The sequence below is a fragment of the Cercospora kikuchii genome, assembly GCF_019650295.1.
Source record: "Cercospora kikuchii DNA, contig_00001, whole genome shotgun sequence".
Taxonomy (NCBI): Eukaryota; Fungi; Ascomycota; class Dothideomycetes; order Mycosphaerellales; family Mycosphaerellaceae; genus Cercospora; species Cercospora kikuchii.
Window position 1 is genome coordinate 3277860 of NW_025408582.1, and position 15206 is coordinate 3293065.

The 15206-nt window shown below is 53.3% G+C and overlaps 7 protein-coding genes across 7 annotated transcripts; 5 read left to right on the top strand and 2 right to left on the bottom strand.

Annotated features, from left to right (window-relative positions):
• Positions 1-504: 504 nt before the first annotated feature.
• CKM354_000125300 (uncharacterized protein) lies at positions 505-4231 on the top strand (the record flags this gene model as incomplete). Its single annotated transcript, XM_044796372.1, has 3 exons — positions 505-769; positions 828-4048; positions 4103-4231. The coding sequence occupies 3 exons, from the start codon at positions 505-507 to the stop codon at positions 4229-4231; spliced, it is 3615 nt and encodes a 1204-aa protein (XP_044652307.1).
• A 400-nt stretch (positions 4232-4631) lies between these two features.
• CKM354_000125400 (uncharacterized protein) lies at positions 4632-5416 on the top strand (the record flags this gene model as incomplete). The annotated part of the gene is made up of 3 exons (XM_044796373.1): positions 4632-4694; positions 4743-5016; positions 5076-5416. The coding sequence occupies 3 exons, from the start codon at positions 4632-4634 to the stop codon at positions 5414-5416; spliced, it is 678 nt and encodes a 225-aa protein (XP_044652308.1).
• Positions 5417-5877: 461 nt separating this feature from the next.
• Positions 5878-6617, top strand: CKM354_000125500 (uncharacterized protein; the record flags this gene model as incomplete). Its single annotated transcript, XM_044796374.1, has 3 exons — positions 5878-5919; positions 5973-6231; positions 6289-6617. 3 exons carry the CDS (start codon positions 5878-5880, stop codon positions 6615-6617), a joined length of 630 nt encoding a protein of 209 aa, XP_044652309.1.
• Positions 6618-6954: 337 nt separating this feature from the next.
• CKM354_000125600 (uncharacterized protein) lies at positions 6955-8005 on the top strand (the record flags this gene model as incomplete). Its single annotated transcript, XM_044796375.1, has 3 exons — positions 6955-7116; positions 7169-7612; positions 7673-8005. 3 exons carry the CDS (start codon positions 6955-6957, stop codon positions 8003-8005), a joined length of 939 nt encoding a protein of 312 aa, XP_044652310.1.
• A 345-nt stretch (positions 8006-8350) lies between these two features.
• CKM354_000125700 (uncharacterized protein) lies at positions 8351-9745 on the bottom strand (the record flags this gene model as incomplete). The annotated part of the gene is made up of 1 exon (XM_044796376.1): positions 8351-9745. The coding sequence occupies one exon, from the start codon at positions 9743-9745 to the stop codon at positions 8351-8353; it is 1395 nt and encodes a 464-aa protein (XP_044652311.1).
• A 1305-nt stretch (positions 9746-11050) lies between these two features.
• CKM354_000125800 (uncharacterized protein) lies at positions 11051-12045 on the top strand (the record flags this gene model as incomplete). Its single annotated transcript, XM_044796377.1, has 2 exons — positions 11051-11237; positions 11288-12045. 2 exons carry the CDS (start codon positions 11051-11053, stop codon positions 12043-12045), a joined length of 945 nt encoding a protein of 314 aa, XP_044652312.1.
• Positions 12046-12190: 145 nt separating this feature from the next.
• CKM354_000125900 (uncharacterized protein) lies at positions 12191-14614 on the bottom strand (the record flags this gene model as incomplete). The annotated part of the gene is made up of 1 exon (XM_044796378.1): positions 12191-14614. One exon carries the CDS (start codon positions 14612-14614, stop codon positions 12191-12193), a length of 2424 nt encoding a protein of 807 aa, XP_044652313.1.
• Positions 14615-15206: the final 592 nt, after the last annotated feature.

Consider the following 15206-nt stretch of genomic DNA (forward strand, 5'->3'; position numbering starts at 1 on the left):
TGCTGGCAGCGCCGTGCCGAGCTCGCCAAACAGCAGCAGCAGCATATGCGGCGCGCGCTGTAGAGGAGGGTAGCAGATCACGAAGTGGTGATCATCTGCACCACACGCTGCTGGGAGCTGCTCCTATCATGAACCCGGATCCTTCAACCGCTGATATACGTATGCCCATCTCCTCGATAACGCGCGCAGCACGCATTTCTCCTCTCTCCCCTCGCCCTCTGCACCTTCGAGGCTTCATCCTCGTCGCGGCGGCCAGCTGAAGCTGAAACCTTAGCCCTCCGTCGACTCGCCTCGCCCGAAGCTATTTCCCACGGCTCCCGACCACGCCGCCCGCCTCGTGCTCTGCATTGTGTCAGATGCCCACGTTCTTGTGAATTCCCCAGCTGCAGCTCCAGCTTGGGCACTATTTGTCGTCATAGTGGAAGCTGAAGTGTCTGGCGCGTGCAGCGCCGAAGCCAATCAATAGCCTGTTTTGGCCTTAGTCTGTCTATTATTCTGGGCGGCATGTCTGGGCGACAAGAGAGCTTTACGGCGGATGGCCGACCCACCACCACCGATGCGCAGGACCACGCCGACTTCCTTTCCACTGCTCCCACGACGCGGCGCAGCTCCGTGGTCACCGAAGAGATGAGCCGCAGTCAGCACGACGCTGCCGAGCGGCAGTCGAGCTACGCAGACATGCAGGCCAGCCAGGCGAGTCTGCAATCTCAGGCGGGCGAGGCAGCACAAGGCACTACTCGGCGCCCTCGAGCTCGGCATCAGGATTATGGTATGGACTCGACTTTATCTGATTGCAAGACAACGTAGCACATGCTGAGACAGTTTAGGCTCGATGCAGGGTTCATCCACGAGCGCGGTCCCAAGTGGAGGTCGAACTCCACAAGCATCACAACAAACTCCCAAACGACCCAATGCCGGTCCGCGAAAACCCTCGACGGCAGCACCGCACCGTGGAGACCTATTTTCAGTTGACGACGATGCGGTAGAGGTCGATGCAGATCTACGAGAGCAGAGAAGTCATTCCAAGGTTGCTGCACAGCGTGAAAGACAACTCAGACGAAGAGAGAGCACAATTCGGCGGCGAGTGCCCCAGCCCGCATTGCCTCGAGTGGAGAGTGACGAGCAGGAAGAGGAAGCTGCGCAGACTACAGGCACAGACACTGTCAGAACAACAGTGAGACCCAAATCACCACTAGACGCCGGCGATCCTAGCTCGGAAGAAACCCTCCAAGGCGAGGAGGAGGAGGAAGAAGATGAGGGAACCCCAAATAGTGACGACGATGACAGCGCAGACTTGAGCGACGCTGAGAGTTTCACCCTCAAGGATCGACAACAAGCAATCAACGAAACACATCCTTTCGGAATCAGGATATGGAAGCCGGCGCTGTACAAGAAAAGTCGATCAGTGCAGAGGAATGCAGAAGGTGACATTCATAGTGCTCCGGGCGGCAATGTCAGTCGATGGCTATGGATATTCAACGCTCTCTGGACATTAATATTCGGCTGGTGGTTAGCTCTGATCACAGCTGCTGGAGGAGTAGTATGTCTACTCTTCAGCATATGTCAGGCCACGTCAGGCACGCCCGGGTGTCGGGAGTATGGCCGCGTATTGATCAATCTTGCGCACTACCTATTCTACCCTTTTGGCAAGTATATCTTACTGGAGCGCGACGAACAGTATCTGCACGAAGACGAAGGAGAAGGGAGAGACATTGCTGAATATGAGCGCTGGCAAGCCGGCGACATTGAAGCTGGTCGCCTCTTCTTCGGACCTACAGATATCAATCGATCCTTGATCGGGCGACGTCGAGAAGAAGTACCTGACCTGGAGGACAACGAGACTGATAGCCTCCTTGGTCGGGCCAGATCGAGTTCGGTGGCTCAGCGGGCTCGGAACCGCACCAAGAAGCGATTGTTTGGCCGCGGAGAATGGACACTCGGCAGAGTGATATTCTTCCTCTTCTTCTACTTTCTGATCACGCCATTCTTATTCCTCGTCAGCGGAATCTGTTGGTTCCTCGTCTTCACGATCCCGATGGGCAAAGTCACACTGTTACTATTCTACCACTTGCGTCGCCACCCGCTTGCCATGAGCTTCCACACCGACAGCCATTACCAGCGATTTGATTCGCAACCACGAGGCAGCTCCGACAGCGTCATCCTGCTATGCACATATCGGGCAGTCGGCATCAAATACTGGAAGTACACAATCGACGGAACGAATATCTTTCTCATCAATCTTCTCGGACTTGTGGCCTTCGCCATCATCGATTACTTTGTGCTCTATGAGACTTTGCACATCGACACTTGGTTCACTTCTCCGGGTTTTGTGTTCGTCATTGCGCTGGCATCGATCATACCGCTTGCTTACTTCATCGGCCAAGCAGTGGCTTCGATCTCTGCTCAATCATCGATGGGTGTAGGAGCCACAATCAACGCCTTCTTCAGCACCATTGTGGAGGTGTTCCTCTACTGTGTCGCATTGGATGAAGGCAAGTCGCAACTTGTCGAAGGCAGTATTATCGGCTCCATTTTTGCCGGTATACTTTTCTTGCCTGGACTGTCAATGTGCTTCGGCGCCATCAAACGCAAAACTCAGCGCTTCAACGTGAAGTCGGCTGGTGTTACCTCAACAATGCTGTTGTTTGCGGTCATTGCGGCGTTCGGCCCAACTCTATTCTACCAATTCTATGGCTCTCACGTCCTCAACTGTCGCCAATGCATCGACATGCCCGACGGACCTGACGAAGAGCGTGACTGTCGCAGATGTTACTTCACTCAGGTACCAGAGCTCAACGATGAGTTCTTCATCTCAGCCGTCAGGCCATATGTCTGGTTCTGTGCCGTGTGCTTGTTTTTGTCCTACGTTGTAGGTCTGCTGTTCACCTTGCGCACCCACGCAGCTGTGATCTGGAACAATGAGCCTGAAGAAGAGAAGAAAAAGCATCAGGACATTCTCCACAACGGGCCTCACCCGGGACACATGAATTTGCCGTACACTGCAGGCCTCGTTCAGGCAGACCATAATTCAGCGACCGGCAGGAAGCAGACCCACGGCACGATAAACACTGCTGACATTCGGTCCAGTCAAATGTACAAGCGGATACTTACTCAGAGCCTCAAGCAGGCTGGCATCACCACAGCCGGAGCTCCTGATGGCAAAGACAACAAGAACACCGCTGCAGATGCCGAAGGACAAGGACCGCACATTGTGCCACCTAAGAGTGCTGGTAACGACACCACTTCTAGCAGCATAATTGCAAGTGGTCTCAGTGCTGAGGACAATCGTGCACTGGTGCAGCAAGTGGCAGAGATGGCAGCGACTGCTGCTACAATCGCCGCAAGAGATGCCACCACCGCTCCACGTCGCGCCAGTCACATGGCGACCACGTCTGCTACTCCAACAGCGTCGCGTCACCAGTCTCACATCAAAGACAGCAAGGATGGTCGTCCGCCCGTGGGTTCCAATGCCATCGACTATGCCGCTGGCGGTTTGGCGCCAGTAGCTGAGGAAGCGTCCGGTGGTCACGGCGGCCACGATGCGCCCAATTGGTCTCGCATGAAGTCTGCCATAATACTGATGTCGGCGACAGTGGCCTACGCTATCATTGCCGAGATTCTGGTCGATACTGTTGACGTTGTTCTTACGTCTGTCAGCATTCCGGAAAAGTTCCTTGGTATCACACTGTTCTCCCTGGTGCCGAACACGACTGAGTTCCTCAACGCCATCAGCTTTGCCATGAACGGCAATGTTGCTCTGTCGATGGAAATCGGATCGAGTTATGCTCTGCAGGTCTTCCTGCTCCAGACGCCTTGCCTGGTCCTGTTTACTGCTATCTACAACAACTGGGTTCCAGGTGAGCAGCTCGCCGAGCACAGCTTCAGTCTCATTTTCCCGCAGTGGGACATGGTGTGTGTACTGCTCAGCGTCTTCCTCTTCGGCTGGATCGTGGGAGAGGGAAAGAGCAACTACTTCAAGGGAAGTATACTTATCTTCACGTACCTCGTCGTTGTCATTGGCTTTTGGTTCACTGGATACAACAGTGAGGTAAGTACAAACATTACTGGGTCCTCACCTTCATCTGCTAACACGTATACACAGGCGATGATGGGCATAGATCGCTTTGATACTTTGGCACTTGGCATTCAACCGCAAAAGTTCCACACGATAGGGCAGTCAAGCAGTGGCATGGCTTTCCCGTTCCGTGTACGACCGAAGACAAAAGCTTGAGCTGTGAGGCTCGACGACTGAGTTTTGTGCATATTCTTGTCGATGGTGCGATCGACGTCGAGATGAGTGTGATGGCATAGAAATGATAGTGAGCGTTCAAGACACAGCGCAGGAGTTTTGCATGGGAGGGAAGAATGGGTAATGCATAGTGCTTATAGATGAGCTCTTTCGAATAGCGAACATGAGATGAATGCAACGGTCATCACTTCCGGCACCTTCCAAGTGCAAACGCCGTCGACCTGGAATAAGCTTTGGGGTGTGCATGTGAAGTGGCAAGGATATCCAACAGGTTCGTTCTGGCAACAACACGGCAGCTTTCAATACCATCGCACCAGCGACCAACCTACGCCTTCAGAAGGAAGAGATTGGGCGTGCTGGATGGTTCGCGTCCTACGCGACCATGGCTACAAACAACTTCACACTACAGCATCCCGACATTCACGTCGAGCTAAGAGACAGCTCGGTGGGTGCTCTCTGCTGCACATTGAAGTCTTTGGCTGACCACCCATAGCTCGCATACAAAGAGTATTTCGTGTTGGACTCGCTTCCTCACGAGACACCGTTCTTCGACCTGGGCCGGAGTGGCTACCCGATTGTCAACATTGGCGAGCGATTTTGCCGCTGGTGTTCGGCACACTGGAGCGGGCGAGTGAAGCTATGTGGCAGCAGCCATGTATCACGAACGGAGCTTTTGAAGCACATTGAAAAGCACCATGGCCTCTCACGGCAAGATCGACCACCAATCAAGATGAACCGCAATAGGGCGATGTGTCTAGAAGCGGATGGTGCGATGCCTACTTCCTGGAAGCCTCGGGTCGTGATTGCATTGCTGATCACTTTACAGAATTCTATCGGACTGTGATGAATCACGGGGCGCCACCTGTGTACCGGAAGGACCTATTGCGGGAACAGAGCGAGGAGGAGACGAGGCTCCAGGAAGAGGGTTTTGTTCCTCGTGGAACTTCGACTGCCGTGGCTCTGCGTAACAATAGCGTGGTCACCCAACCCGAGCCAAACGTGGCGGCCGATCTGGAGTCGGAGTTGAGAGTGGTCGACGCAGAAATCGTCGTGGAAGAGCTGAGAGTGAACAGATTGGAGGCTGAGGAAACACTCGCTGAGACAAGGCTACGCAAGGTACGCTTGGAGTGCAGACAGGCCTCCATGCGGAAGCAACGCGATTTGTGATGGAGTTCATCACTATCCATGACCGGCTGCTCTCTGCGCCAGGAGCAAATACAGGCGAAGGCTCGTGTACAAAAACCACGGAGGCGCGAAGTATTACGGCGACCGTGGAAAGAACGCATGTTGGCGTTCACTGCCTTCCATTGCATGGAAAGCCGCATCGCTGGCTACAAGTAGGTCGGCGCGCAGTAAGTAAGGGGAAAGCATAACAATGCAGAGATGGCAAGTATTGCCATTGATCGGGAGCGCGTCGCATTCTGTGTGATGCCTATTTCGCGAGCCCCTTTCCGTTCTTGCCCAGTTCGCGGTGGTTCTTGCCATGCCTGTGGTGGACCGAGCGGTACCTTCCATGAACAACGACCTCACGTCGGGCGGGACGAAAGTGCGCGCTTCACTTCACCTTCGCATCCGCAACACCTCCGCAGCAAACACTTCCATCTCGGCGATACAGGAAGCTTCACAGAATGGGGCAACCGGGCGCGACCGAGCGCCTGCAGCGCGCTTCTGTGAGCTTCAATCCAACAGACTCTTCAGCGGACGTTAAGCTAACTGAAGCCAGCCCTCGTATTGCACCTATCTAAAGCTCAAGAGCTTGCCGCAGAATGCTCCGGAGTTCGATGTCGACGAAACGGGGCTGCTGCGTCTTGAGGTCGGGGAGCACTTTTGTCGCGTCAAGACCGCCGACGGTGGGCTCTGTGGTGCGAAGCTCGGACGTGATTACAATTTGCGCAGCCACGTCGAGAGCGTTCACCAAACGGCCACCAAAAAGCCGGATAAGCGTCGTTACTTCGATGCTGCCGTGCTCAGAGAGGCTGAGGGTTCGTTCCCAGCGGCGGGTCCGACACCTGGGTGAAGATGTGCTGACAAGTCATTAGTGTTCTACGCCCGGCTGTTGGAAGGCCACGAGGTACCGGAGGAGCATGTCAGAGCAGAGAACGAGACCGCGCGCACGTCACCACCCAAGCGGAAGTCGACTGTGATAGATCTGACAGCTGAAGACGCCAATCCCAACATCAACAGCACCGGCCCATCCCGGCCTAAGAAGAAACGCCCGAACAAGTCTTCAACATCAGTTGTGCCATTGCAGAAGGAACAAGAGCTGGAATTTGAGCTCAGAAAGATTGCTCTTCAGAAAAAGATGCACGCTGCGGAGCTACGTGAGCTGGAGCTGCAGCGAAGACTCGCGGCGCTGAAGAAGAATTAGCATGTTCGCTTGTTTTCGAGCTGCTGCTGGTGCACTGAAGCACTGCTGCGCTACCGAATGATGGTTTGATGTCGTCTGAGGCATCGATATTCTTGGACGACGTCTATGTCAACGTAATAGAAGTGGAGAAGGATGTCACGTGCAGACGTGTTCGCTTATGGTTATGGTTGCCATGTCAACTCATCTCCGCATTTGCGGCATATCCTAGACATCCAATTACAACTGCAGAACGATGTCAGTGACAACCAACACGTGCCATCTCGTGAGCTTCTCCCCATTTGTCTCACTGCAACCGACTCATCGTAGAGCACGGCAGAGGTGTGGTTCGTCACTCGCCATGAAGGAACCGGTAGATCAAGACCATTACAGAGTGCTCGACATAGCCTACAATGCGACGGCAGCACAACTGAAGAAAGCCTATCATGCCGCGGCCAAGAAGCATCATCCTGACAGAGTGACTCCGACGAGGACCGCAAAGAGTACTGTGGCCTTCCAGCATGTACGACAGTGTAGCACAACATAGTGATTTACTGTGTTGACACCGACGACAGCTTCAGGCAGCATACGAGACACTGTCTGATTCGACTTCTCGTAAAGCATACAACTCACGGTATCCAGCAATCAAGGCCCAATGGGACGAGTGGGAACGTCACCAGAAGACACGAATGGCGAAACGCCAGAGGCGCACGCGCTTCACAGAAGAGATCATCGTCCTGCACAGCGAGAACGATGAGTTCAAAGTGCATCTACACTTCCTCACTGCGCGTTCTGCCTTCTTCCGAGGTCAAGCTGAGATCGCAAGGCGGAACGGCATTGGATTCACAGACGAGGACGACGTCGTAGCAGCATATGTGCATTTCGTGTACCATGGTGAAATCCTCACTGAGCTGTCCGAAGCAGTGCTTGCAGCGACAGAGGAGGCCGATGGTTCGACCATTGTGAAAGCCGAACATGACTTCCTAGCGAAGCTTTATATTTTCGGCGAGAAGGTCAAGGTTTGTTCCCAACATTCTCTATTCGGTAATTACAGCTGCATACTTACAGCATTCAATCAGGACGACGCCTTCTGCGACCAAGTCATCACAACTCTCGCCGCATCAATCGACAGACGAGACGCAAAAGGCGGCCGCACATTCCCGAACTGCAGAGTCGTCAAAGCTATCTACGAAGGCACAACTCCTGGCAGCCCCATACGACAGATGATGGTCGACATCTACGCTGAGAATTCTGGCCAGCATTGGTTTCCGCATCGAGCATACGATTATTTCCATCCCGAATTCTCGTACGATCTGGTTCGAGAGATTCTACTGCACAAGACACAATGTCCTCCTAAGGGAAAAATTGTGGATCTTGCGCCCAGGTGGCATAAGCAGAGGGATTCCAAGTGAGAGTGCGAGTATCACTTTTGGGGTTGGATGCGCCTCACTTTTGCTGGAGGACCTGATGCACTTCCTGATGAGTAACGCTTACTAAAAGCCCTGGCGCAGGCCGTCAGATATATATGTTCAAGGCTCGGCCAGACGTTTGATGAAGGCAAGCAAGCCCATGCCTGGGATAATGAGGAAAGGGTCAATGATTGGCGGCTGTTCTGTGGATGCTATGTCTGTTGGGATTCGTTATTTCGTATTTCGTATTTGCGCAATGAATGACTAGTGCATGATGGAAAATGGTGAGCTTGAGCACACGTGATGGAGGCAGTCGATGTTGGATACTTCCACTATTACGCTAAGTGGTCACATTGCAGAGTTGCGCCTTTTCTTGGGCGCTCCAAATGTCTCTTCCTCGACCTTCCACTTTTCACAAAGCTCCGTATACCTCTTTGCATATCCTTCATGCCTCTTCTTGAATTCTGGTGCAGTCTTGAGTTGATCTCGACCGACTTGATGGCGATGTGCTGCATCTGGTCCATCTGCAACACGTACAAATCTCGCATATGTCCACATCTCAGGCAGTGGAGTATGCTGCGTGAGACCCTGCCCTCCATACAATTGCATGCAGTCATCTATGATCTTGGCTGCAGTTTCTGGAACCATGATCTTGGACTGTGCAATGGCGTAACGACCAGCCTTGTTGCCTTTGACATCCATTGTGTGGGCAGCGTTCATTACGATCAGTCGCATAGAATCAAGCTGCATGCGCATTGAGGCGAGACGCTCGACGTTGCTGTCGTAGTCACCAATGAAGCGACCTCGGGGCTTCTTCTGGGGATCTATGCAGCGTAGAATTGCGAGTTCGTAGGCACGCTCCGTTTGTCCGATAAGACGCATGCAGTGATGGATCCGCCCAGGGCCGAGGCGGCCTTGTGCTATCTCGAAGGCACGCCCTTCGCCGAGGATGATGTTCTCCGCGGGCACGCGTGCATTCTCGTACAGGTACTCTCCATGTCCTTCGGGTGCGTGGTCGTAGCCCATGATGGTGAGGTTGCGGATCATGCTGAAGCCAGGCGTGTCTTTGGGCACGATCACCATAGTGTGTCGTTTCCAGGCATCTGAATTGTTGGGGTCACTGCAGCCCATGAGGATATAGAAGCCAAGCTCTTCATTCCACTTGCAATTGCCGTATAGCTTCCTTCCGTTGATGATTAGCCATTTCGGATCTTTGGGGTCCCGCTCTATTCGGCAGGATATTTGTGTGGCATCGGACGAGGCGACGTCCGGCTCTGTCATCGAGTATGCAGAAAAGGTCTCGCCATTGAGCAAAGGCTCTAGCCATTTCTTCTTCTGCTCTTCGTTGCAGTATTTTGCAAGCAGCTCCATGTTGCCTGTGTCGGGTGCGTGGCAATTCAGTGTCTGAGCAGCCCAATAGCACCTGCCCATGATCTCTGCTGCACAAGAGTATTCTAAATTCGTGAGGCCTGGCGAGTACTTTCCGAAGCTCTTTGGCAAGAACAAGTTGAACAGTCCTGCCTTTTTGGCGCGAGCACGCAGCTCTGTGATAAGTGGCGGAGTTTTCCAATTGCCATACTGCTTGAGCTGAGCCTTGACAATGGGCTCAGCGGGTATACACTCATTCTCAACCCAGTCGTGAACGCGCTGGATGATGTCTACGGCTTTTGGAGAGAGCTTTTCTTGTACCCACGCCGGGATTCGTGCCAAAGCCGGGTGCTCGAAAGTCGTGTTGGATGCCATTGTTGTGCAGGTGCTTCTGAGAAGACAGTGAATAGGTCTACATTACCTCTGAGCTGCGAGCTATGAGCTGTGTTTCTACAAGAGAGCATGGCGGTCCAAGTGCCATGGCAAACGCGGATCAGTCGACACTGTCGTGTCGTGTCGTCGTCCCTCAGCCGAGCACCACCGGACAGGAACAACGTGATGCCGTTGCCGCCTGAGGCAGGAAGCACAGGCTGCGAGCTTCGGCTGTTACTCTCCATCAGTTCCTCCTCTGCCCACTCCACAGGATCGACGACTTCTCTTATAATCTCGGCTCCGAGCTACGAGCTGCTCTGCTCTGCTCTACTCTTCTCTTCGCTCGCTGCACGCGACCCTCCAAGACAGTCACGTGTCGCTCGTACAAGATCTCGCCCGTCAGCAAGCCTTTCATGAGAGCGTTGCGAAGGCGCACGACCGGCTTGCAACTGAAGATCAGATCATCTTGGCGCAATTTCAAAGAATATCCATGATTCATCCTTTTCATTACAGCACCTGATGAAAAGACAGCCATGGACCTGGAACGACTCAGCGACGTGGGATACGTCTTGGTATCTCTATCTGATGCAGTGATGCTCGTACCCAGCTGGTGAGCCGAGGAGCTTGATCCGCCGTCTTCTCATTGACATGTGGCGCTGTATCGACAGTCGTGTGCCGCGTGCAAAGCGGAGGTGCCGTCTGCTCGCCGCTCGTTGCTCGGCCCATTTCCCAAAGGACACGCACACAGTCAGCCAAGTCGGGCGGTCAAGTGCGGAGAAGAGGCGACGTGAAGTCCTGCTCCGGATTTCTCCAGACAGCACCTGAGCAGGAACCTTCGATTTAACCTTATGCCAACAAGAATTTGATGCTGTGGCTTCGTGCTCATGCTCTGTATGGAAGCCTCGGTCAAAAATTGTCTGAGCTCTCTCATGTGGCTGCTGTCCAGACCCACATTCTGGCTTTGCGTCGACTTTAGAGTTCGTCCGCGCAGCTTCCACCGAGCTCCCAATTCGTCCAGTACCTCACATGCCCGCTTTCATGCGCATTGGCCGTAGGTGCCACAACGCCAAATACCGCGGATGCGGTGGTAGAGGCACTGGCGAGAGCGACGAGGAAGATGGTATAGTAAGTACCGCGCGGGATGCACGTTTCCTGGGCTTTTTGCGCTTCTTGTTCCTCTTCTGCGTTGTTGTGCGTGAGTTGTGCGTTGCTGGTCAACAGTTCGTAAGGACTCAAGCTCGTGAGCACCGAGATCGCCCGCCCGAACAATTTTGGAAGTACACGCGTGACGCGCGTGCAAGAGTTACGATGGCAGCCCTGGTCGTGCTACAAGCAGCTCAGTTGGGATTCATTACGCCTATAGGCGTTGTGAACACCTTGGAGGCGGGCTCGCAAGTTAATGTCAGCTGGACATCGCCATGGCCCTTGACTACATTGCAATTGTGGCGAGGTCCAAGTGCCGATGATGGTAGCTACACGGTCGACATCCTCGGAGGTTGGTATCGATCATTCAGAATTACTGGGCTGCAACTGATTGTCTGTCAGAGAACCTGCCTCCTACCACGAACTCGTACCCTTGGATGGCTCCAGGTGCAGAGTCGGAGGCCAACCAGTTCAGTCCTGAGGTTTATTTCAGGCTGCAAAAGAGCGATCTTCCAAATGAGTGCGAGCAATGCGTAGCAAGTAGCTCAGTTTTCACTGTAGCGGCAGCGGGAGCCGCTGCTGTACCAGCAGCTGTACCTTCGGCATCTGATGATGCTACGCCTTCTGCCACCAGCGGGGCTGAGACATCAGCAGCAGAGGAGAGCACAGCAGCAACAACAGCGGCGAGCATGGCCTCCGAAACAGCCCCCAGCACGACCACCGAGGATTCGGCCAGCATGACTGCCGAGGAACCATCAAGCATGTCCACCGAAGCGCCAGCCAGCGCGACCACGGATGAAGCAGCGAGCACCACGACAGAAGCAACAGAATCGGATATGACCACCGCAACTGCAGAGACAAGTGCAACCGAGATGTCTTCGAGCGCAGCAGAATCGTCGGGCATGACCACGATGGTTAACCCAAGCATCATCGAATCGTCACCCGATGCTACGGCCGCGTCGGAGCCATTCGTCTTCACACCGGTCACGATGTCTCAATTCGATCGCGCAACAGAACTTGGTCTGGGTATCGGTCTCGGTCTTGGCATACCCATCCTTCTCGTCGTGATGGGTCTCGTGGTTCTATTGCTACACCGACGCGAGCGAAGGAGGGTTCAAGAGGAGCAGTTCGAAGGCATCTTTCACGCACAAACACGATGATGATGATAAACTACGATTTTCAACGATGATACAATGATTTGATTGATATAATGATGAGGGCTTGCAGAGAAGTCGACGATGTTGTTTAGAAAGTAACGAGCACGATTATAAATATGACCGTTACGATGATTACAGTTATAAGACATTACCGTACTAGTTTGGCCGTGTCTACTCCTTCGTATCGTAGGCCTCCTACCAGACTCTCGCTGCTGACTACCTTGTAACTCACTCTTGCAGCCTCTTGCCTCGTCATTTCGCCATCTCCGAACTCCCTTGATCGATCAGGTATGTGCTCGAGGGCAGAGATGACGATGTCGGTGAGAGATCGGTACGGATGCTCTGTGTCTACTCCGGCGAACACCGTCGTGGCAATAGCGATGATCATACCCATTATCGCGATCGCTGCAGCGAATTTTGATGTGCGTGAAGACATACTATATGTCCAGGTGTAGTACCGAGTTTTAAAGATGATAGGTGGACGGTCCATGGCCGACTTATCAATAGCCTTGGGCGCAGCATCGACCGTATAGTCAAGCATGGTCAGCATATATTGCAAGCTCTGTAGGAGCTTGCTCTGCAGGATGTTGAAGTCCCCGGTATCAGCTACCGCAAGAGTCCCTATCCCTGGCGCCTGACTGAAGGTCAACCCTATAAGGGCAGTTGAGCGATTGACGGGTATCGTGCCACCGCTATCTACAGCCCATGTTGCCAAGAACCATTCTGGGTTCACAGGAATTGCCGCTCCGAGTTGAGGCAGTTGGCGGGTTTCCGCGAACGAAAGCTGGTTGACGGAGCTGGAGGGGATGTATGCATACAAGGTATTGTTACGAAGGACCATATAATCGATGGCGTATATCGCAGATGTGGACAAATTTGAGGTTCGTTGTTGCAGCTCGACAGTATTGGCGAACCGAGACATGTTGGCCGTTACGGATGAGTTGTCGATAGCAAAGAACTGTTCCCAGTCGCATTCAACCCCAAATGGCACTGGTTCATCGATGAAAGGTCGCAGGCAGTCTGGATCCATTCCCGATGGCAGGGTTCCATTGGGAAGGAAGGCAGTGCGGTCGGAGCTATACACTCTAATCTCAGCTTCTGGCCCATCGTTGGTAGAATTGGCGGACATCAGGGGGTGCTCTATCGTAAAGCTCTCATTCTTGGTGTTTGGACCCCAGCCTGAGCCTACCTGGATGCAACGCGTGTAATTGTTGTATACCGGTACTGATTCCCAGTCGAGGTTTTCGTACTGCTGGTTCCAGTAGGAATTCTGCATCGCCCACACTGGATAGCAACGGACTTGGCGATTCTCGTCCACAGTTGTTGTCCAGATCCAGTTTACACCATCTGGTGGTGTGTCATTGTCCTGCACCCACTCTGGAGCTGGCCATTGATTGGCAACAAGGCCGAGAATCGGCCCTTCACGTGTATTTTCAAGTTCAATGGCCTTCTCAAACACCCTGTATCGCTGATACAGCTCCTCTGAAATTGGTTCGTCGAGTGAGAAGTGGTCGTTGAGATCTGCCAAGCTCGTGGTACCAGTTTGCATTGCTTTATAGTACATCTCGTCGTAGGTAAACTCCCAAAGTAGCTGTCGGTTGGGCACCCAGACTGGTACCGGGCTGCGATAGTTCTGGTCGTCGGTCATGTTCGAGGCGAAACTGATTGGCGCCTCGCTAAATTGTATTCCCCTACCAGCGAATATTGACGACACAAGCCAATAGTCAAGCCGATAGCTAGATCCGGGGGATATACAGGACCAGCGCTTCTCTTGCACGTCTTGATCAGAGCAGCGTTGCTTTTGGCCCAACAGAAACCCGGACACTGAAGGCGGGCTTGCAGCGTTAAATTCCTTTAGCTGTCCAGTAACATAATCCTTCGTTTCCAACCACTGTTGAGTGGGGAGCACAAGAACGGCGGTCGCGGGCCCCATAAGCACACAAAGCAAGCTCACTACTACTGATGTGATCACAAAGATCCATAAAAGGGCGGACTCCTTTGTATTTCGAGTCGTTGATTTCGAGGACAGGGAAGTCCACGTGCGTGGTCGAAAGATCTCGAAGAACTCGCCGAGCCGATATGCGCGTGTGAGGTATTCAACCGGTACACCATGATCCTTGCTGGCCATCCTCATGGTGAACAGGTAAACGAACCAGAGCGCAATCAAGGCAAACCAGATCTCCAATGCCTTGGCAACGAGTTGAAGGCTTCCCAGGAGATCGCGCGATTCCTTGCTGTACTTGAGGGCGTTCTGGGCTGCCAGTCCTGGATTCGCATCGTATGTGCCATTATTGCAGCTTCCACCGCCTGGGCACCAGGCGCTCTGTCCGATCTCGTGGTTCTTGAAATTCAAGTAGAGCAGAGCAATGATAGGAGCCAGCCACAGTATTGAGGCGAGTTGCATGCCAAGTGTTGAAGGCCATGGCCGTGTCGTCAGGATCCGTCGACCAGGCTCGATGGATTCGTACTTCTCTGACTCCTGCTCCTTGTCGGAGCCGCTGCTGTCCATTGCCATCGCACCCGCGTCGTAGCTGCGGGGTCCTGGTGAGATACTCTCATACCGCCCCGCCATTCGGCTTGCGATGCACTGTTGCCAATGCAAGCGATTGTCTCACAGCTGTGCTTGATGAGAGGGTGGTACAAATGTCACGATGGATCAGAAAGCAGCCCAAGACTCAACGATCGCTTCATCCTCCAAGGACGGAGGGTGGTACAGTCGTCAGGATGGATCAAAAAGCAATCCAGGATTGTAAAGGATCGTTCAATCCTTCAGAAGCATCGACCTCCAATCACTTACATCGTGTAAAGCCACGATAATACCAAAGCTGAGCCATACGCTGCACAGTGAAGTCAGATCGCAAATCCATACTGATTGTGGTGGAGCTTGGCAGATCCTTCGACCGCTCAATCGAGAACCATTGGTAGGTAAGCAGTCATCATCGCAATAGGCGCGTCTCTCGTGTGGCATCTGCCGTTTTTCGACGCGTAACAGCAGATTTTCGTGAGCGCAACGATGCACACTGTAGGTACATTCACAAGCTTGTAATGCATCCAGCACGAGGGGCTCATTCTCCCAATCATGCAGACTCGCTCCAAGTAGTCCTCCGGTGCGATGAGCAATCCAGAACCAAATGCAAACTACTGTAGGACTTGTTCTTTGATCA